A 23,597-nucleotide genomic window follows, 5' to 3' on the forward strand; every position below is an offset into this window, starting at 1 on the left:
CTGATAAGGTCAGAGAAAATAGTCTGGGACTGAAAGAGGTGTGAGAAATGCATGCAGCATGTGGGTTTGCCATTTACATGGCTTAGCTGGGACTTATCAGCCTTTTTTTCAAAACAGATGCCACTGGACTGTTTTCAAACTTCTCTCTAGTCAGAAGTACTCACAAGATATAAAAGCCACAGTTGGTTTATAATTTAAGATACTATTGTGAGAAAAAAACCACTCAAATATAAGGTTTATTTTAACTGAACTAATTTTTGTGTAGTTCTTTACACATAGGAAACATTTATTTGATATTATCTGTTTGAGCTTTACAAATGAAAAGCCTAGCTTATGAAATCACAGTTACTTTGAAAATTTAATTTTGCACAGAGCATGAAGTTGATTGAAAACAGACAGAACCACAACCTCACAGGATGGTGAATCAGAAGTTTGGACCCTCCAGAGCTGAAAGAAAAGCAAGGTAAGGGGCAGAGTGGGGACCGGGCGGGGGGGCGGGAGGATGGTCTGAGGCAGAGCAGAAGGGAGGGTTCCTCACGAGAAAACCTGCCTGATGATCATCACTGGCTGGCTCATCACCAGCACCACCTCCTCATGGCCGGAGCAAGATCATAAAATTGCCCTCCCCATCATTGCCACTTTACACAGCCGGACCTTATCTATCTTATCGACTCCTTCCACCTATCAAAAAGTACCTGTACTTTTCTTCAGGAACGTTCTCTGATGTTGCCTTGCCTCTGAAGCCCTCCTGGACCCCTCAGCTCACTTCTTCCCCCTCCCACGGTTGCCTTCCCCTGCACTCCAGAACCCTCTCAATATAAGCTTTTACTGCCTATCTTCCTGTAACTGTTCATAAGTCTGTTTTCTCCCAACAGACCATGATCTATTTGAAGATAAAAACAAAATTTTACATACTAGGTGCCTGGTACATAGTAGAAGCATAACAATTATGAGCTAAAAAAATGAATGATGACGTGGTGCAGAAACACTGAAGAACGTGATAAGATTTGGAGTCAGGGTGGATTTGCCAGAGCAGATAGCATTATAGATGGGCTCTTCCCTCACCTTTATGATCCAAAAGTAAGACTTGAAGTCAGGTCTTCTCAGGAGACCTGAAAGCCAACTAAAATCCTGGGGAGAATGAAGGTGAAGATGTGCTATATGAACGATGACTTTTCAAAAGGTATTTTGGGTCAGAGATGGTGGCGTTGGGGCGGAGTAGGGAGGCAATGCCTTCTCCTTAGAAAGCATTTTTTTTTAATTCCAGAATATAAAAGGCTAAGCAAGAAAAGGGATGCTCAGAATAATCTCTGTCCTCTAGTCCAGAAAGAGAGTCATGGAGGGCATCTCCTATCCAGTCTGCTAAACAAGTTGGGGGAGGAAATTATAATACCAGCAGAAATCCTACTTATGGTGAAGGAACATATATTTGGCTCATACTCTAAGGAACTTGCGTATGATAAGGGATCAAGACATAGATAGTTACAGAGGCCAGGTATGTGTGATTAGTAAGTGAAGCTGGCATGTGTGACAGACAACAGGGAGGAAGTGCAGAGAAAGGATAAGAGAAGAGGGCACATCCTGTATCAAGACCCCCACAAACTACTGCCCACAACCACCACTCAACTTCAGGTGATTATTTCTATTCAGGAATGTGGGCCCATATTTGCCAGATCTTTCTAATTTTTATGAGAGGCGGAAATTCAGATTTAGTATGCAATCTCCCAATTTTAAAAAGTAGGCAATAATCAAATTATTTTAAATCACACTTGAGCCTACATTGTGCAAGCCAAATAATAAACGTCTCAAAGCTGAATCTGGGTCATGGGTTATTAATTTGTAATATGATGATTTGAAATGAGAAGGAGATAGTCAAAGAGCACTCGGAGGTTCAGAGGGTGGAATTACTCAATATGATCCAGAAGTTCACCTTCATCTTATTTGTACCCAGCATTGAACATGGCTTTGATCAGCCCATGGTTCTGTATATTCAAAATCTGTGCTTCCATTGACATCTAGAAAGAAGAACACATAAACATCTTAAAACAGAGAATCAAACCGTTTACCGTACAGGCAATTTGGTTAAGGGCTGTTTTTCGTTAATAAAATAAGAGTGGACAAACATTAACATTTGGTGTATTTGGTTGGTGCCTGTAAAAAGGAGACATGTTTTCTGAGCCTCTATAAAAAAATGTAAGGATTTGCCTATGGGTTACTTTAGAGAAATAAAAATCAAGCTGAAGTATACTTTTCTTAAAAAAAAAAAAAAAATGGATCCTTGAAGTTTTGTTTCAGAGGTGTGGTACCAGAGTGGCCCTGCCTAGATTTCCACTCGATGTGTTTTCCACCTGGAAATAAGTGAACACAAAACCTTGCTGGGTAGTATGTGTGGTTGGTATACCAGAAGTGGATGAATAGGGAAAAGGCACCCAGAGCAGTTAGAGAGAGATTCTAATAAGTACACAGAGCCAGAGTTGAAAAACAAACTTAACAGATCATATATAGGTTTAAATCAATATTTTAAGCTCAAAGATTTTTTTGAAAAATAATTTTTATAACCTCAGAAGATTGCAGTTGCAATGGTTTAAAATCAATTTTAACTCATTTTCCATTTATATAATACGAGAGGAGGGAGCCAAATTCACTAGTTCACTGGAGAAATAGTTTAAGGGTTTCCACAGAGAAGGAAGTTGATTTCAGTTCAGACGGATAGTTCTGGGCTGGACAGAGTTCAAGGGCTCTGTCCGGATGGAGAAAGATTTACCATCGGGGAGTCCTACCACACAGGGAGTGTAAATACATTTCAGGGCTGCTCAGGAGCTGGAATTCCGGTGGTACTTGGGCGAGAAGAGGCTACAGTCCCAGCTGCTTCTGGACCCTTTGCTTGTGATTTCAGCCTTCCAGATTGAGGGCTGTGTCATCAGCACATTTAAAAGGAAATCTTTCACGGGGAGATAATGAATCAGTGAGGACTGACTGGCCTGTGTGTGTGTGTGTGTGTGTGTGTGTGTGTGTGAGAGAGAGAGAGAGAGAGAGAGAGAGAGAGAGAGAGAGAGACAGAGAGAGGGAGAGAGGGAGAGAGAGAGAGAGAGTCAGAGCGACAGAGAGACAGAGAAACAGAGAGAGACAGAGAGAGGGAAGGAGGGAGGGAGAGAGAGCATGTGTGCTCATTAGGGGACGCTCTGTGATTTGACAGCCTCACGCTGCCGCTCCCGCTGCCGCTCCCCCTGCGGCTGTGTGGTCTGTCGGCGGTTGGGAAGGGCTGCAAGGGTTCAGAGGTACTGCAGGTCTGAAGACTGAGCGCTGCTAAACGGTCTCCCCGTCAGCAAAGTAGACGAGACCCTCCTACAGGACTGGAAACTTGGACTTAATACTGCTTCATCCACCTGGAGAAAGCAGGCAGCGCCACAGAGGAGAAGGTAAGAGGAGAAATTGGTCGCCACTGGGAAGGCAGGGCAGGGGGCATGGGGAAATGTAGGCTCAGAGACTTGCTATTTTGTAGCCAAGCGATCCCACCCTGGGAGAGCAAAAGAGGCAAACGCTAAATTCCTACTGAGCTTCATCATTGAGCCTCTTGGCCTTTTTCCCCCTGGTACACGTTTCTTCTTTACACTTTTCCCAAGCATCTAAGAGGTCTCTTTGTATTTATTTTTTAGCTAGGAGGGATCATTGAGTTTTTCCTCCTGGGCAGTCTTTCAAAATAGGGAGCTTTCTCGGTTTCTCTTACGCGCTTTTCGCCGTTAAGAGGAAACAGGTGCCTCTTATTAAGCTGGTCAGAAACAGTTGCTCTGTCCTACAAGAGAGTTGCCTCAAAGGGAGTTTTCAGAAGTACATGTGAGCCCTGTTAGTGTAGAAACACAGGAGGTGAAAGTAGAGGAAGAGAGAGCTACCTGTCGGTGACCGGCCCCATTTGAAATGGTGATGAATTTGGACTGTAACTCTTCACAGGGAGAGAGAACCACAGAGATAAACCAGGACACCAGGAAGAGGATGTTTTGAGAAGTGTTTCAGGGAAACTTCAAGTCACTAAAGATGGAAAACGAGACCGTAAGTGAACTGAACCAAACACAACTTCAGCCCAGAGCAGTGGTGGCCTTAGAATACCAAGTGGTCACCATCTTCCTTGTGCTCATTATTTGTGGTTTGGGCATCGTGGGCAACATCATGGTAGTCCTGGTGGTCATGAGAACCAAGCACATGAGGACCCCCACAAACTGCTACCTGGTGAGTCTGGCAGTAGCCGATCTCATGGTCCTGGTGGCTGCGGGCCTTCCCAACATAACAGACAGTATCTATGGGTCCTGGGTCTACGGCTATGTGGGATGTCTCTGCATCACTTACCTCCAGTACTTGGGCATTAATGCCTCCTCTTGTTCCATCACAGCTTTTACCATTGAGAGGTACATAGCGATCTGTCACCCCATCAAAGCCCAGTTTCTCTGCACATTTTCCAGAGCCAAAAAGATCATCATCTTTGTCTGGGCTTTCACATCGATTTACTGTATGCTCTGGTTCTTCTTGCTGGATCTCAATATTAGCACCTACAAAGATGCTATCGTGGTGGCCTGTGGCTACAAGATCTCCAGGAATTACTACTCACCTATTTACCTAATGGACTTCGGTGTCTTTTATGTTATGCCAATGATACTGGCCACCGTCCTCTATGGATTCATAGCTAGGATCCTCTTCTTAAACCCCATTCCTTCAGATCCTAAAGAAAACTCTAAGACATGGAAAAATGACTCAACCCAACAGAACAAGACTATGAATTCAAAGGCCTCTAATAGATGTTTCAACAGCACAGTATCTTCAAGGAAGCAGGTAAGCAAACCAAAGCCTCCAAGTCCACAGAAGAAATGTAGGCTAGAGTCCCTTGCAGGATGGGATCCACTTCGCCTTACTTAGCTGATGGCAAAATCAAAATACAACCACGCAAATGTTTCACAGTATAACCTTCTGCTTTACATACTAAATCCATCTCTAAAAATAGGTGGGGGAAATGTGATAGCATATCAGCAGGTATCAGTGTAGGTGCTGTTAAGATAGAAGGAAATATAAACAGAAACTCTAGAAATCCACCTTTAAAATGTCTGTGACTTCTCTGGGAAATGTTATCAAAACACTTACACCAGTTGTGGCTTCTGTGGGGAGCAGCTGGATATCTTTAAGAATTGTTTCATGACAAAGATTTGATAAGGTAGTTTGAGAAAAGATGAGTCAAAGCAATAATTCCACAGTTATACATGCTCACTGAGATGTATAAATGAGAGGGGTTCAGTTCCTGGACTTCCTAGTTTTAGTGGGGCAAGTTTCTATCACTCTCTCCCCCAGCTCCCTGCAAAATGTCCCAGCATACACAAGCTGAAAATGCACTTTGCTCAGGAAATGTTCTGATAAAAAGGCTAACACCAAGCTCAATTTGTTTGTCACAAAAAATGATTTATTTTTTAAATGTGTTTTTCCTGGTAAGCATAACTAAAAACCCCTCTATGGTTTCAGATCATCAAATGTGGATGTGGTTACAGTTGAATATTAGTTTTATTAGTGGATGGAGTGTAACTTTGTTAGAGTATAAAAGGCTTATAAGACACTATAGGAATAAAATACTTTTGTACTATATACACATTCAGCTATATTTACATATGAACTTAGTCTTCCGTTCCTTTCCCTTCTCTGCTAAACAGAATAAACACATGGTAAACATTTATTCTCATAGCTGAAAAAGAAAACTTGAAATCAACAGTACTGGCTCTTGCTTGCTCTCTCTCTCTTGCTCTCTCTCTCTCTCTCTCTCCCTCCCTGCAGGACATGCAGTTCTTCCTGTGTGCATAGATAGAAACTGAGGAAGCATATTAAAAAGTATGCATATAAATTATACATGCTATTACTTCCTACACTCTAGATTAGCTGAGATATGAAGAATTTTAATTGGACATATGGGCACACACTGAAATGAGCTATAATAAATATAGGTGTTGTAGATATGCATGAAATGCATAAGAAACTACAATTTAAAAAGAGTATATACAATATCTTCAATGATACTGTGAGATTTGATTTGTAGAACTTTTATTATTGAAGATACCTCGATACTAGACAGAGAAGATGTGGGAACTGCCAGCTCTTAGATCCCTATTGATTTGGGTCTAGCACTGTTAGCTAATACAGGGCATGTTTGGCCATCCATTACCCAAAACTTGATTAAGGGAAATTTAGAGAGATCTGTTGACCATCTGCCAAGACAAACATTAACAAATACAGTAAGAAAGTAAAGATTATGTACATCTCAACTAGAGATCAAACATGGTTTAATGTCGGCAGCAAAGAGGGTCAGAAAATAAATTTGTTCATTAGGCTCCAATTTATATTCTTGTTATAAATTCTAAAAAAAATTGTTTGGACTAATGTCCTTCTTTTCAATTATAGCCATTAGTACCTATCAGCATTAATAATGTGCTTTAAATGGCTAATTATGTTACATGTTCACACTCCTATTTCAAAGCTGTTACAGATAGGCTCTTTGTAGAGGCCGGGGGTAGTAGAAAAAGTCAAAGATCTGGCCCCAAACAATCCTGGGCTTAAATGCCAGGTCTCTAACCAAATAGGATGACCTTCAATAAGCAGAACCCTGTGAGCCTCAGTTTCCTCATTTATAAAATGAAGATAAATAGCAGCATCCGGACTTGGTATGGGGTTCAACGAAATATCTTATGAAATGGAACAGTGATTGACACCTGACCGTCAGTTAGCCTTCTTCCTAGTCTTGTAACCTGTTGGCAACAGTAAGAGAATTAAAGATTTGTTCTTTAAAATACTATATACAGTCACCATTTAAACAGCTTAGTTGTTGAACCAATGTGTATATGATATAGTAATCACTCTAAGGAACTTTAAAGGGAGATTAAAGTTTTAATTAAAGCTTTTGGGAATGTATTCAGAGCATTTCGGTTTGTCACAATAACATCACTGTCCTATAGCATTCAAGAGTGAGGGGCACCAAATGCCCTGAAATGTGCAAGACTGGCCTGCATGTTGAACAAGTGCCCTGTCACAAATGCCAGCAACACCCTCATTAAGAAACACAGGATGGCATATAAATCAATAGAAGTGCATTTAAGTCATATGTCATGAAATTCAGTCGTGATTACAGATGCGATGGCAGTTCAGAGAAAAGAAAGAAAATTATGGGGCTAAAGGGATCAAAGAAGGCTTCATGGAAGAGGTGGCATTTGAAAATGCTCTGAAAGGATGGAGCTCATTTGGAAAGTTAAAGTCAAGAGGACAGTACTCCACATGGAAAGGACCTGGCTGGGATGAGAATGTTATGGGTTTGGAAAGGAGACAAGGAAGGGCACACGGAATGAGATTTTTATGGTATTGAGTGACTTGGTTGATTAAAATGAGTGACGTATTTGGGGGAGCAGTAAAAAGAAAAATTGTATTAATGGGAGTGGGGGTAGGGGTTCAGAGACAGAGAAGGGGCTGTAGAGGATCCCAACTATCAGGCAGAGAAAGGAGCTGTGGGTGATGAGCAGGAAGCAGCAGTGAGCAACATGATTTCGGGGTGGTGACCAATGTGTGGATGAGAGATTTCGGGGGGCAGGAGACCATTGGCAGAAAGGCCACTCTGGAAATGGTTGGTAGTGATTCAGGCATGAGTCAGTAAGATTCTCCATCAAGAGAACCTAAAGTAAGGTGTGAACCAGAGATATGTTTCAAAGAAGGAAAGGGTAATGGGTGAACATAATGGACGCCCTGGCGGGAGACAGCACAGCACCAGGGCTCTGAGCCTAGAAGACGCAAGTTGCCCAGATCACTGAGTGGGGCTGAGAGCCAGGCAGGAGGAGAGCCAGTTTTGTCCAAAATCAATGCACCTCTCGTTTGGCCTTTTTCTTTCCTAAAATTGTTCTTTTCTTAAATCTTCAAAAGGCTCAAAGCTCTACCTACTATAACCCAGGGTCTTTTATTTCAATATTTTCTCTGCATATTTTTTCTTTCAGGCAAGATTAATTTACATTTTAATAAACACTCTGTCTGGGCCAGGTCTTTCTAATCAAGTTATTAAAGTCAAATGTGCATAGCCTAAGAGAAGTCCGTTTTAAAAAGGAAATAAAAGAGCATTTATATGTAAGGGACACACGTGCATTTTTGTTTGTTTTCAACTTGTATCCCCCATGCAGAAAATCCAAATCAGATCTTTTTTTCTCCCTATTATTTAGAGATTTAAATACATTTTAGGAAACTGACTAAATATTTGGCAAGTTCAACGAAATAAATTACTCAAAATCCAGGCTTGGACCTGGGTAGAAAAATATTTGTCTGATTGACTAAATCTTTTGCTTGTTAATTGGATGTTTTGATATTGAGGAGATAAGGTTTAAATGGTCCCATCTGTCACATTTCAGCTCTATTCACACAGTGCCGATTCACATGTGGAGCATTGTGTAGATAAAATATCTCCATTACTGACTGTGTATTTCAAAAGAATTGATTGGATCCTTCGGAGCTTTGGAGGCACTGACACATCTTGGTACCAGACTATACCATGGATACACACATTCAGTGCAAGTATTTATCTCCACAGGGATCCACAGAACATTGTATGCATCAGACTACCAGTTTTCTTTTGCATTCAGTCGTTCTAATTAGTTTCTCTTTTCTCTGGTGGGAAAACTGTGGAACAGAGTCCAAATAGAAGCTCTGAGTTTATGGCAAATTTTTCAGTATGGGTTTTATTTGACTAAAGAAGCCTTTAAAATACCAGTCTTTGTTTCCATACATTTCTTACCAGCCTTCTACCTTACCAGAAAAACATTGCTAGCCCAGGAAACAAATCAGCTTTCTTTAAAAAAATTTTCTTGAACATTTATTTATTTTTTGAGAGACAGAGACAGAGCGTGAGCAGGGAAGAGGCAGAGAGAGAGGGAGACACAGAATCTGAAGCAGGCTCCAGGCTCTGAGCTGTCAGCACAGAGCCCTATGCAGGGCTCAAACTCAGGAATCATGAGATCATGACCTGAGCCTATGTCGGATGTTTAACTGACTGAACCACCCAGGCGCCCCACAGTTTTTCTTTTTAAAGTGATACATGCCTTTTGTTGTTGTTGCTATTGCTATTGCTGATGACAATACGAAGCAATCGTGCATATTATGGGAAACACAGAAAACTAGGAATAAGAAAAAGGCGTGTCTTACCCCACCTCCCCAAACCATAGTTTATTAGCATTTGCTTATATTCTTTTTCTTATGTTTTTACCTGATCTTTTGTATATAATTACAGAAATACATATGTATATATCATTTATACTCTGCCTTTATATAAAGTGTTGAAATTGAAATTCTCAAGGAGAATAGCAGAGTAAAAGACAATGGGTAAAATTGATTCAGTTTCTCTTAGCCTTGATTTTCTCATCAATAAAAAGGGAATAACAATTGCTCATAGACTCCTTGTTAAAATCCAGTGAGATGCATGTGACAAAATTCATCTTTGCTCTCTTCCCACCTGTCCCCTCCACCACCCCTCCTTCCTGCCTGTCCTTTCTCACTGATCTCCAGCCCTTTGGCACACTCCAGTTCTCTGCAAAATAGAGAACTGAGATAAAGAAAGGGCTTAAATGTGTCTTTTCTCTTCTCATGTCTCCTTCCAAGTCCTGCCTCCAGTGCTATTTACTTTTTTTTAAAAGGTATTTCAAGGGTTTTTTAACGTTTATTTATTCATTTTTGAGAGACACAGAGACAGTATGAGCAAGGAAGGGGCAGGGAGAGAGAGAGAGAATCCCAAGCAGGTTCCACATCATCAGCACAGAGCCTGATGTGGGGCTCAAACTCACAGAACCAGGAGATAATGACCTGTGCTAAAACTGAGAGTCAGGCACCCTAATTGACTTACTTTTTAAGAAAAAACCTTGAACAAGGAAAATCCTTAAAGATGCTGGAGGGGTCATAAGGGATGGAAAGGAGGCATAATGGTATAATATCAGGCAGCAGAGCTGGTATTTGGAAGCACAGAATCCTTTAAGTTGTCTTGGGAGCTTAATCAATGACTAATCTTACCAGGCAAATTAAAGATACTAAACTATTCAGCATTAGGCCTAAATCCGAGGTTTCTCATGTTTTACTGTGACTATTTTCACAGATCTTTTTTTTCATTTCTAATTGTTTAATTTGCTTCATTTGTCTGGGCTCAACTATATCCTTCATAGAATAAAGGTGTCTACGCTGGAAGAAAAGTATGATTGTTTTCACGTGGCACACAGGTATCTAAATGAGCCATCTTATTTCTATTGTCAGAGAATAGCTTTGCATTTTCCCATTCACATCCTGTGTAAGGAAAGACTCTGTACATACCCCGTAAGCCAACTCAGTGAAAATCCCCTGAAGTTATGTGTTTTGTGTCCCTTGGTTAGATGAACATTGTTTATTCTTAGTTTTATATTTGTGGCTCCAAGCCATAATTTCACCAGTAGAGAAAAATAAGTTTTCCTATATGCCTACAAAAAGGGAAAAACCTGTACTCCTACAGCATGCTTAATTTGGCCACACACACACACACACACACACACACACCCCTTAAAATCAGCTAACCTTGATAATGACAAACTGTAATGCTTTACAGAGCCTCTTGTGAATTCTTCAAGCTGCAAGCAGATCTCCCAATCTCCAGACAGAGGAAGCCTGGGCCAGCACCATGTCTTGAGGCTCCTTTACCTTTTCTTTATGGGTTGGGGGAAGGATGAGAAATATAAAGCTAGAGCAAGGTCAACACCAAGCAAAATTGTGCAGGGGGGCATTTTATATTCAATATCTTCCTCAATTTAATGAAACATCCTTCCATAATCCTAAAATCATCTAGCACTGTCCTAAGTGTGGAGGGTCCAGGGACATAAAGAGATGAACTCTTCACCATCAAGAAGCTCACTGTTGGCAATGTGCACACACGATCCCGAGCAGCCCATCATGTTCTGGATAGAGGACACAGCGTCGGGAGGAGAGAAGTGAAATGGGGGAGAAAGGAGGCAGGCTTTGTGGAGTATGTGGCATTGAGTTGATCCTATAAAGATGGACAGAAGGTCTAAAAGCTGCACTAAGAAGACCAGGAGAGGAAGAAGAGAGCTCCACAGAAGAGGGACTGGGAGATGGCTGGGCAGGGTCAGGGTCAGAACAGTCTAGTGCTGGTGTCGTTGCAGCTGGGCGACAAAAAGAAGTTGTCCGGTGGAGGTAGTCTGGCCCTGTTGCATCTGACCCCTTCTTGCCTCCACAACCCTGCCCTTTCTCATTCTCCCTGCTCTCGTCCGTGCTCACTTATGAGTCTCCAGCACACAGCTCTAGCAAACACTTTATTCTTTTTTGGACACCATGAAAGTGCATCAAATCCAATATGTCTGAGACTAAACCCATTATTTTCTTCATAAACTCCTATCTTCCTCTTTCTTTCTTATTTGATAGTCCCAACCCAGAAATCCGGGAGTCCTTCTAAGATGCCTTCTGCCCTGTATACCCAGGTCTGAGTGACTCCAGCTCCTCTCATATTTTACGTACCCCACTCACGCTACCATTCTCCTCGCTGACCACTGACCACCTGCTCTAATTCAGCACACACCTCAGCGGCCTCTCAGTCTCCCCCAAATCATTCTGCACACTGCTCACTAGGGCATTGCTCTAACACAGAGATCTGTTATCCAAGTGATTCGTATGGCTCCCTGAGGCCTACAATTTAAACACCTTAGCATTAACAAATAAGATCCTGCCTCCTTCCTACATTTTCAGCTTATTCTCTTGTGGCTCTCCTAACTTATACTTTATGCTGTAGTGATACTGAATTATTTGTCATTCTCTGAATTTGTTCTCTCAGCCAGAATGCCCCTCATTTGGTAAACTCCCAATTATCTTCTGAGTCTCAGATAAAATGATGCCCCCAGGTACCCCGCCAAGCCTTCCCTGAATAACTCAGGCAGATTTATGTAACTAAATGCCTAGCTATAACTATGTATGTTAGATGTCCTACCTATGTTTCTGTAATACTTTGCATATACTGCTAATTTAGTAATTCTTAGCATCATTATTGTTAGTCTGTCCACATTCCTACTGCCACTAACATCCTTAAGAGTAGGACCTTGTATCCTCAGTGATCTCAGCACTGTGTCCGGCATATAGCAGGCTTCCAAAAGTATGTATACATAGTCGTGTATTGCAGCCAAAAAATACAGGCTTCGGAAGAGTAGGTTGTTAGCGTGTCTTCCCAGCTCCGCATTCAGTAATGTCATGGTGGTTGCTTACAGTTGGCCATGGGTGTCATTTTTTAAACTACAGAAATCAGCAAATATGATAATTCAGTGTCTCGCTTTTTTTGTGGAGAGCCAGTTGTTAACTATTTGTGCAAATGACATGCACACTTACTTTGGGGTTTGGTTGATTCCAGTATCATTTTGCTCCATGAAAAATTTTTGTGAATTTATGCTATAGTCTTCTCTGATTTTAATTGCAATTTTCTTGCCTTTTATTGAATCCTCTTTTAAAAATATTTTATTTTATTCCACTTTATGTAATCTCTACACTCAACAGGGGGCTCGAACCCATAACCCCGATACCAAAGCCCCTACTGAATCCCTGTTTTATTCCAAAGTAGCCACACTGGCAATTACCCAGTATGATGATGACTATGTGAGTAGGCAAGGCTTTTTATGATGATTTCCCCTCCCAGACAGGACAGGCTAACTTAGAAATATGGCAGACTCAAATAATAATTTACCTTTTGTACAAAATCTTGTTGGCTTTCTGATGAGCTTTTAAAATACCCTCTGTAAGGTGAGAGCTGCACTGGACAGGCTGGCCAGAGAGGTAGGGGGATAGCAACTCAGGGAAGGAAAATAGTGTCAGCAGAGGTATAAAGATGAGAATAAATCTATCTAAGTGCCCCTATGTGACTAATTTTCCTAAAGCAATTTGCACACATCATCCTCTTTCAAAAGGAATATCCCCAATCTCCTCTGACTAGCTCTTAACCTCTCTAAGGTCTGACCCTTTCATCATTATTTTGGCTTTGTTTTATCCATTCTTTCTTCAATTCAATATACATTTATTGTGTGCCAATTTCATGTCAGGCATTGCTCTGGAAAACCAGGGATAGTCACTATCTTAAGGAACTTCTAGTGATATCGAAGATCGCCATTAGAAACAGCTGGAAAAAAGAGAAGGTTAGAGTGCACATGCGCAGAAGAGGCAACAGGGAGGGGTGAACAGTGTGCTTCAGGCTGGATAGCAAGCCTCCCACAGAGTAAGTCACTTACACAGAACACAGAAGAGCAGACTTATCTGTAAACACAGATAAGTTGATTCCTTCGAATAAGGAATAAGTCCTTCCCCGTCAATTCCTTCGAATAAGGATAAGTCCTTCCCCGCCAATTCAGGTGTCTCTTACCAGATTCTCCCACACATACCAGTCTCATTTATATTTTACAATCTTGCTCATGCAATTTTTTCCCACCTGTAGTGCCCTCTCCACTCTTGACTCTTTCACACCTATCTGTGCATCTCACGTCTCAACCTTGGGCTGCAGTTGGATCAAGAGGTCCCATGTATTGGACATGTATTGGAAGACAGGTGAGCATGAGCTCTAGAGTCAGAAACACATAGAGGCACCTGGGTGGCTTAGTCAGTTGAGCATCCAACTCCTGATTTCAGCTCAGGTCATGATCCCAGGGTCCTGGTCGAGCCCCGCGTCGGGCTCCACTCCTGCTTGGGCTTTTCTTTCTCTCTCTCCTTCTACCCTTCTCCTCCCTCATTCTCTCCTAAAGTAGAAGAAAGAAAAATAAAAAGAAAGAAAGAAAAACATAAGTCCCTGCTCTTTTACTTTGGATAATTTATTTTATTTCTTGATACTTCAGTTTATTCATATGTAAAATAGGATACGAACGATACCTGCTCATAAGATTGCTACAAGGCAATGCCTAGTCTATAAGAAGTATTCAGTAATTCGTATTTACTGTACTTAAATGTATGCTATATTTGAAATGTCATTTGCTCCCTCCTTATTCATGACACAGCAAAAATATAAACTGGTAATTCTTTCCTGAAGAAGACAAGGTTTAGAGGTGATAATAGAGATAGATTTTCCAGGATCATCTAACAGCATATTAGTAAGATCAAATTAGTAAATACTTCCTGAGCTCCTACTACGTGCCCAGAGAGAAATATAAGTGTAATACAAAACTTACATACCTAACAGAAGCTAAGTGTCACAGACTTTTTACTATGTATTCTGTACTGTTTTATTTGAACTAACTCATTACATTCTCACAACAATGCTGGGAAGTAGTAACTATTTATAGAAGAGAATGTGAAGGCATGGGGGGTGCTAAGTGTCCTACTCTGGGTCACACAGCTGGTTGTGGCAAAGCCGGGATTGAACCCACACTCCCGCTCCAGAGCTGATATAGTATCAACCATAAGGGCAAGAGAAAAGCAAATAAAGGTGAGATTGGTGGAGGCTTAAGTAAGTTTCCTGGAGCTGGTAGGATGAAAGGGGTCCAGAGGGTTCAAGAGAAAGAGGGAAGAGAGATCCTCCCAGATAAAGGAGGGAGAAGGGAAAGATGTGACAGTATTATCAATAGGAGAAAAAAGCCCAGAATTTAAAAATGCATGTTCTATCTGAAGACCTCTGATGAGATTAGCTAGATGTGAGCCAATGGTCCGTGATAGACATGGGAAATAAATGTGGAGGACACGCAGGCTGGGAATGGATCGATAAGACCAGAAACCCAGTGCAGTTTCCCCACCAGCACCTGGCTGGTGGCTCCATGGTCTCTCCATTGAGCAATGCCATGGAAGAGCATGTACAAAGTGACTGAGCTGCCCTTGGAGTTTCCATTCCAGCCTTGGTGACCTCTGTCTGTCCCTTTATGGGACCATAAGCAGTTCCTTCTTTTTGTGCTTTAAATGCCTTTTTCAAAGCTCCCTGTTCTCCTCATACCATTATACCTGCAACGTTTTCCACTGAAGTTCTCCCACAGCTGATGTCTTCTCTCTCGCACTACTTCCTCCGCACCGGTGTCTCCTTGCCCCTCTGGGAGGCAGACCCAGAGGCCAGCTCCTGCCTCTCCAGGCTCTTGCCAGAGCTTCTCAACTAGTCTCCAGGCCCTTATCTCCCTCCTCTGGGTCATCAGCACCAGAGTGCTGCTAAGATCCTCCCAAAATGCACACTCGATAGCATCCCTACGGTGGCTGGAATCGCCAATATCCTGTGTCTTACAGGCGTAATGTAACGTTATCATGGCATACAGGGACATTTATGAGCTGTTGTCTACTCCCCCAAACCCATCTTCAATCCCCAGCACCCCATTCCAAGAGCAGTTTCCTAAACTGGCCCCTCTCTGTCTTGCGTCCAAGCCAGCGTGCGAACTCTGAGCTGGAAGCTTTCTGCAGCCCCTTCTCGGACCTGGCGCTTCTAACCCACCCCTCATTGATCACCTCTCAGAGCAGGCTTTCCAGAGCGCACTGGCAGCCAGCATTTGAGGTTTCTCCCTCCCCCCAGTAGCACTTTGTTCTCACATCTGTGCAGGACACTGTGTTGCTGTAATAATTTGTTCAGATGTCTCTGCCACCAGATCGCGCATTCCACAGTGGCGGCAACATTATCCCATTTGTGTTTGTGTCCACGGTGCCTTGGAACATACTGATAAGTGACTGAATGAATAAGGACTGGGAGTAAAGGATGAGGAAGACGGAAGGGCCAAATATGACTCTAGTAGTAGTTCTTTTCTGGAACCTGCAAATGGTGGAATTGTTGAGAGAAACATTGAGGGAAACATGTCAAAAGCACTGTCTGAAACTTTCACTGTCAGAGGAGGATAATTTTTTACTGTATTTAGGATTTGGAAAATTTTACATCGTGAGTGGAGTGGTCAGGATCAAATATGTGCTTTCGGGGATCATTAGTATAATGGAAAGAAGGTGTAACTTGGGTTAAATCTAAAGAGAGCAAAGGGCAGACTGACAAAAACCGAGTTCTGAAAGAATCTTTATAATTAGGAGGCTGGAAGGGAACTGGAGTCTTTGCTGGATAAAAAGACCTATTTCCCCCTCTTGGAACATGGCCAGAGGGCCAAAGACAGAGGTATAGTAGAAGCCTTGCCTCCAGTCGGAAGAGAAAATAAAGAAAGAATAATGAGCCAAGGAGAGAGGGAAGTTTCTAAGAGTAAGTGGGTTTATCTAAATCTGGGAAGCCATGGCCTTGCCACCAGAGTCAAACACAGCCCTTCGTAGCCACATGCAAGGTGCATGAGAACTTCAACTACAAATTAAATTCGCTCTGAAAATTAAACAAGCCTAAATGTGCACACAAAATAGAGTGAATAATGCAAAACACCTGACAGCCCTGTTTAGTTGAAATAAAAATAGGAAAAAAAAAAGTCCTTTTGGAAAAGAAAATCCTGCAGCCTTTCATAAGCAGCACTAGTGACTTGAGGCTGTCCCTCTAGCATAGCTCACCTGAGCATGATTGTGTAGTGACTGCAAGGAGGTAAAGCATCCTGTGCTTCTCCGTTCTGCGCTGCTGTTGTCTGAGCTTTATCAGGATTTATGGCTATGGGAGAACTCAGCATATTTTCTGCAGGCAGCAGCTCTGAGCTTAGAGAAGGCAGCTGTGACTCAGTGAGAAAGGCAACACCGTCGTGAGAGTAAGAGAGAGCAGAAGCAGGGTAAATGCAGAGCACCCCGTGAATTTTTAAGGATTATTTGTAAAGTCAAGTAACTGGAGCCTCCAATACCATGCAGGACTGACATCCTGCCATCTTGCTCTAGTAGAAGTTTGGCTTTGTGACTGATTCAAGTCAGCAAACGTGAAAGACAATGCATACAGAAAATGTGGGGGAGGGAGGGCAGGAGAAACAACGTGCACTGATATATTTTCTGTTTTACCAGGAAAGATGAGAATGGGCTCAGACTCAGGGTAGATTTACGGGAGAAATATTTAACCAGAAAATATAAAGTGCTAGGTTGGATCTCCAGCCATTTCTATATTAAATTAATCAAGAGCAATCAAATCAAGACTTTTGTGTAAACCAACTGTGGTACACAGTGGAGATGTTATCCTTTTTAAATTATTACAATTCCTTCCAATGTGTTATTATATGGAATGGGAAAAGAGTGGAAGTAAGGACAGAATTGCACCTACTCATTTATGATTTAATTGAAAACCTAGTATATATCAGGCTCTGTGTTACCGGCTAGGATACAAACATGAACAAGTTACAGTTCCTGATTACAAAAAGTTCACAGTCCAATAGGAAAATCAGGAAAGTAAATCGATAATTAAAGCCACAAAGGAATAAATGTTATCAGAAAAAGAACAGAGTGGTATTCTTTTAGTTCTACTGACGTAGATGGCTTAGGCGTAGATGGGCATCAGGAAGGCTTTCTGGAAAAGAGGATTCTTAAGCTGCACCTTGTAAATTAATAGAAGTTTTGTGGGTGAAGAAGGGAAGAAAGATGGTTTATGCAGTGGGAATTATGCGAGGGAAGGCCAGGGGTCCGGAAAGAGCGCCATCAGCCCGGAGGAGTGCACATAGCTCATTAAAACTGGGCAATAAAAAATGAGTCTAATGAGACAGGCAGGGACCAGGAAACAAAATCTTTATCTAAGATATTGAAGGATTTAGACAATATTCTAAGGGGCTATGCAAAGTCATCAAAAGACTGCAAGGTGAGGCATATTATCATCAGATATGTGCTTGAGGAAGATCATTGTCTTGATCTAGGCAACAGATTGGACCAAAGTCAAGGGCATTAGCTGGGAGAGGGCTGCAACAATATGGATGATAATAATCGGAATGATTCTACAAAGGCTTCACATTATAAGGTAAATGGCAGTAAGAATAGAAAAAATAAGTTACATTTAGAATCTAATCAATAGACTTGGTGTGAGTAGATGTGTAGAAAGCAGGACAGAGGGAATCAAAGATAAGTCACTTGAGCCATTGAGAAAGAAGTATGATAGTTGACAGTCTGCATTCTGGAGACTCGTGCACTATAGCAGAGCCGGGGTTGGCCACTGACTACGTAAGATGAGCAAGTTAATTTGACTCACTTTGCACATTCTGTAAAAAGCACAATAATAATGAACCCATCTCTCAAGGTAATTATTAGGATTTAGTGTAAAAATCCAGATAAAGCACTGTGCATCGTACCTGGAACATGGAAATGATAAATGCTAGGTATTTGTTATTATTAATTGGATAGTGTAATTTCCCTAAATGAGGACAATTAGTGGAAAAAAACATCTCAGGGCAGTGGGCATATTAAATTCAGCTTTGCCCATGTTGAATTTCAAGTGTCTAGAGAACACAAGGGTGCGGTGTGAAGTATAGATTTAGAGCTCAAAAGAAACACCTGGCCTCAGAAGAAACACAGACCTTGGACAATCAGTGTCCAGATGGTTTGTTGGGGATTCTGGGGGAAACTGTGGAATAGAAAAGAAACCCAGGAGAGGCTAGAATTCTGGGGAGAAGGGATGAAGGAGCCTATAAAAGAAACAGAAGGAATTGCCAGAGAGGGAGGAGGAAAGCCAGGAGAAAGTAGAGTCACAAAAGCCAAAGGAGGGGCGCCTGGGTGGCTTAGTCGGTTAAGCGTCCGACTTTCGCTTAGGTCATGATCTCGCGGTTCGTGGGTTCGAGCCCCGCGTCGGGCTCTGGGCTGACTGCCAGCTCAGAGCCTGGAGACTGTTTCAGTCTGTGACTCCCTCTCTCTCTGACCCTCCCCTGCTCACGCTATCTCTCTCTCTCTCTCTCTCCCCTAGAAATAAATTTAAAAACATTAAAAAAAAAAAAAAGCCAAAGGAGACTTTCCACAGAGGTCAATAGAAAGAGGTAAAGATAAGAACTTGAGAAAGCACCCCAGACAGGCATTGGTCACCTTTGTGAGTACAATTCCCATAAAGCATTAGAGGAACTAAATTAGATTTCATGAAATTGTGAATGAATTGATGAGGGGAAAACCAGACAGAGAGTAAGAGTAGACAGCTGTTTTAACAAATTTGATTATAAGAGAGAGGGTGGATGGGGGGGTTGCATAGTGATGACACGCAGAAAAAAAGATATTTTTGTTTATTTTATTTTGTTTACTGTTTAATACAGGAGAAACCTTAAGCCTTCAAATCCTGATGGGAAAGAGCTGCTAGCAGAGTGGGAGGAGTGTATTGCAGATACGCGAGCCAGACTCGCTGTTGACTGAGCACGGCCCTGGAAATGCAAAGGAATGCCAGAAAGAGCGCAGGCAAAGCAATCACCTTGGGGAGGGAAAAGGGGCTTCTTTCCTTTCCTGGCAGCAGAGATTGAGTCAAATTCACTGATCTGTTTGCAGCACCTCGCACAGTGTCTGGCACACAGAAGTATCAATGAATGTCAAATAAATGGATAAATGAGTCAATTAAAGAAGGAATGAATGATATAGGAAGACAGATAAGGATGATCATGTTTGCAGATTATTTTTAGGTTATCAGATAGGAGGTGGTTAGTTCTCACAAGCTGATCTCTCTTCTCTCGATGAAACCAAATGGAAAATCATGCCCTGAGCATGAAGAGGCAGTGGTGGAGGATAGCAGTCCACTGTGGGGAGTGGGAGAAGCAGAGAACATGTGGAATGATAATAGGATTAAGTTCCCTTCATGTTGAGAAACAAGGAATTGTGATAGTAATATATGGGCAATCTGAATTTCTTAGTGACATCTAGCACTTTGCAATGGGCCAGTTCTGGGACTCATTCCCAGTAAAAGTTGCAAGCAAATTAGGAAAATCCATCCCTTTGAGCAACCAAAAACACTAGTCCTTAAGGTCTTTACATGTGTGGTGCCATATTTAGATGAGCCATTTCAAAGTTGTTTCCTTTTCTGTTACAAAGAAGGGCACACCACAGCCAGTACAATTTACATTTAGCTCTTCATTCCCTTTCGCTGAGGCAAGGATCTTATGACAAAGGGTGTGACTAGATAAGATTCGATGCATTACCAAGGGCAGAGATTTCTACATTTGCCAAAAAGTCCCATCTGAAGTCCTGCTCAAATCGGTAGAAGCCCCATGTCTCAATAATTCCCTTACTCAAAAATATGGTGAACAGCACCGGCTCATGGGCTACCACTTCTTCCTCACAGTCTTGAGCCAAGTCTCTCCTTTATCAGCACCCTCAGCTGACGTGTCTGGTGTTCACAGTCTTTTTCCTTCCTCTCAAGCATTCCGGCTCTTTCCAATTTATCACTGAAGGATGCTGGAAACATACTTAAAAGCAATTAGCCTTTTGACAAAGGTAACACAACTTCATTCTGCAGACAGTTCTTGACTTTACTTTGCTCCTGACTTTGTCTCATAGAAAGAGGGCATTATGAAGTGCAAACACTCGTAATAAACAGAGATTGGCAGGATCAAGGGTGCTTGACCCTTCTTGTTCTTATGCAAGCATACTGCGTGTTTGTGCCTCACCAAGACCCTTGAGATACTAAAGGCAAAAGGCAGAGATGTCTCATATAATAATCTTCTCTTTATCAGTGCACCAGTTCCTCATACGATGTTTGTGTGTTCCGGGGGGAGCTCTCCCAACTCAAGGAGTCTGTACGAGCCACTCAGAATCCAATGCAGACCCAAACTTCAGACACATGGAAAAACTCCGTTCTGGACTATGGCTTTTAAGCTAATGAATAGTTTCTGCTTCTGGCTCCTTCCCAACTCTACTCATTTCCTCAGAATAATTAAGGATGGTTATTAAATCACATCAGGCTTATTGTATCCATCCTAAACATGCTTTGATATAGACAATTATCCATGCATATACCACAAGTAGAAAATGCAGTCTTGAATTTAGTTTTTTAATCGTGAAGACTAAGGTAGTGAAAGAAAACCCCTGTTCCTATTATGCCCAGTTAGTCAAAAGACAAAAAACTCTGGGCTGTGACAGTATGAATTATCTTCTCAAATAATTTTTAATGGTCATTAAGAGGTTCTTGGCTCCCTCTCTCTCTGCCCTTTTCCTGCTTGCACACTCTCTTTCTCTCTCAAAAATAAACATTTTATTAAAAAGGTCTTAGTAGCATTAAAGGAAGGTACTCTCATTTTGACAAACTGATACCCAAATGTAAGCCCACTTTAAGGCAGTCCCACTGCCTTTCATAAAGACAGTAAAGCTACTGTAATTAGAATTCCATTTATTCAAGGTCACCTTTCTGCTTCAGCTAAACTGACCTGATATGATCTCAGTATTAAGTCAAGTTCTTTAGTAACACTGAGGAATATAAAGAATTCTTTCAAAAACAATAATTTGTCATAAAGCTGACTTGAAATATGGTAATTAGCAATGATAAAATTCACAAAATCATTTTTCCCTAAAGAGCAATTGAAATGTCTTCACTCAGAAGCAACACATTTAGGGCGGCTGACTGGCTCAGTAGGTTAACCACCCTACTCTTGGTTTCGGCTCAGGTCATGATCTCAGGGTTCATGAGATTGAGCCCCGCAGCAGGCTCTGCATTGACAGCATGGAACCTGCTTGGGATTCTCTGTCTCCCTGCTCGCATGCTCTCTCTCTCTCTTTCTGTCTCAAATACATACAAACTTTTTTAAAAAGGGTGTAAAACATCTTGGTAAGCTGTTAGATAGTCATGCTAGGGAAATGCTGTGCACAAAAGCACCTGAGTGAGCAGTGATTCATCCCTGTGTCCTGTAGTTCATAGGCATGCCATGTACGGTCATCAGAAAGATTTGATCATATTACACCATAGTGATGTATTGTAAATTTGTTGTCAGCTTTTATTTTACTCCAAGGAGCAGGACATCTTCCCTTCAGTGCAGAAGCACATCCCAACTCAAACTGTAAAGGGAGGCAACGTTGCCAACTCCCCAGGAGCATGGAGAGTTTTGAAAATTCATCCCAAGTGATCCTCCAAACCTCCCTATCCCAGTTTGAGTCGCTGTTTCAATATTCTAGCTGAGATTCTTCGGCTAATATCAGGCACTAGGCTGCTTCCTGCCAATGGAATCCAGAAAATAGCGTGTCCCACATACATGGGTGGTAGTCACTTAGCCACCTTTCAGATGGCTGGGAATCCTGGATGCCGTTCCACTTGCTAGGTATCCTGCCCAGGGGGGTGGGGGAGTTGCACATCATCACATTTGTACCTATAGCAATGGTATAATTTATCATCTCAGTTTTAAAGGTGAGGAGTCTGAGATTTAGCAACCTTAACCTCAAGGTCATCCAATCAAGAAATGGAAGACAGGGAGGGGTACCTTGGATGACTCGGTCATTTAAGCATCTAACTCTTGATTTCTGCTCAAGTCATGATCTCATGGTTCATGAGTTCAAGCCTTGTGAACTCTTAGTGCTCACAGTGCAGCACCTGCTTAGGATTCTCTCTCCCCTTTGCTCTGTCCCTCCTCCTTGTGTGCGCATTCTCTCTCTCTCTCTCCCTTTCTCTCAAAATAAGTAAATAAATATTTTTTAAAAATGGAAGAACAGGAATCTAATCCTAGCATCTAATCTAAAGCCTCTGACAGTGACATACTCTTACTTCCTCACACACTTGCCGACAGTACTAGTATATCTCAGAGATGAGGTATGTATCTTAGGCCATAGCTGCCTAAGAACAAGGGAACTTCTTATATATGTGACAATTACATCGATTCATTTATTCCATAAAATGTGCTGAACACCGCCTTGAGTGTTCCTGGCACTGTTTCAGAACTTAGGAACACAACAGTGAACAAATAAAACAAAAATCCTTGTCCTGTGGAGCTTACATTCTGAGGAGGAGCAGAGAAACAGAATAGATACACAGTATATAAACATAAACACATAGTATGTCAGATATTGGAGAAAATTAAGCATATGAAGGTGATACAAAATGCTGAAATAAGGAGACAGTTTTAAATAGGGTAGTCAGTGATTTAAAATAAATAGCCCATCATCAGAGTGCAGTGTTGTTTAGATTCTATATGCAACACTAGCAAACGTCCTTTATAAATCAATGCCTGAAACAACAGGAATCTTCCCATTAGGGAAATGTTACACCAGGCTGGCCTACATACATCATTTAGCTTTTATGCACAGGAAGTATAGCTGTGATACTATTCAATTATCTTTCATAAACTTTTATGACACTTGTTCTGAAGCAAAGCCATTCTTCATCCTAATTCAGAACCGGAACATTTTCCAGTGGTGGGAAGAGGGGCCTCCAGATGGGTCAGAGATTGATAGAGGTTCATGATTGGTGTTACTTTACCTGCATACAACGTGAGTCCTCTTCCTTTCTGTAAGAGAAAATATGACAGTGTCAGTTATATTTCCACCTGAGGAGAAAGAAGCAGTTGCCTTTTCAGGGATGGATAGGACAAGGGACTTCCATCTCTCCGATGGCAGCCAGCGTGGTGAAGCACAGAGAGGGGCAAACTGTATGGATCAAATCCCAGCATTGCCTCTTATACGTGTATCTGAGTTCCCTCATTTGCAAAATGGAGGTTAACAGCAGCACCTTCCTCATGATGCTGTTGTCGAGATCAAATGAACTGATATGTAAATGAAACACTTAGAACAGGGTCTGATGCGCAGTAAGTAATGAATGA

General features: G+C 41.8%; 1 protein-coding gene across 1 annotated transcript in view; it reads left to right on the plus strand.

Annotated features, from left to right (window-relative positions):
- Positions 1-3,248: 3,248 nt before the first annotated feature.
- The window catches only part of TRHR (thyrotropin releasing hormone receptor), a 39,352-nt gene continuing 19,003 nt past the window's right edge, over positions 3,249-23,597 (plus strand). Inside the window, exons 1-2 of the mRNA XM_039222968.1 lie at positions 3,249-3,419; positions 3,949-4,821. Of these exons, the coding sequence (XP_039078899.1) occupies positions 4,033-4,821 (789 nt within the window). The 5' untranslated portion in view covers positions 3,249-3,419; positions 3,949-4,032. The remainder of the gene's footprint in view (positions 3,420-3,948; positions 4,822-23,597) is intronic.

The sequence above is a fragment of the Hyaena hyaena genome, unplaced genomic scaffold (assembly GCF_003009895.1).
Source record: "Hyaena hyaena isolate Hyena2069 unplaced genomic scaffold, ASM300989v1 scaffold_1227, whole genome shotgun sequence".
Classification (NCBI taxonomy): domain Eukaryota; kingdom Metazoa; phylum Chordata; class Mammalia; order Carnivora; family Hyaenidae; genus Hyaena; species Hyaena hyaena.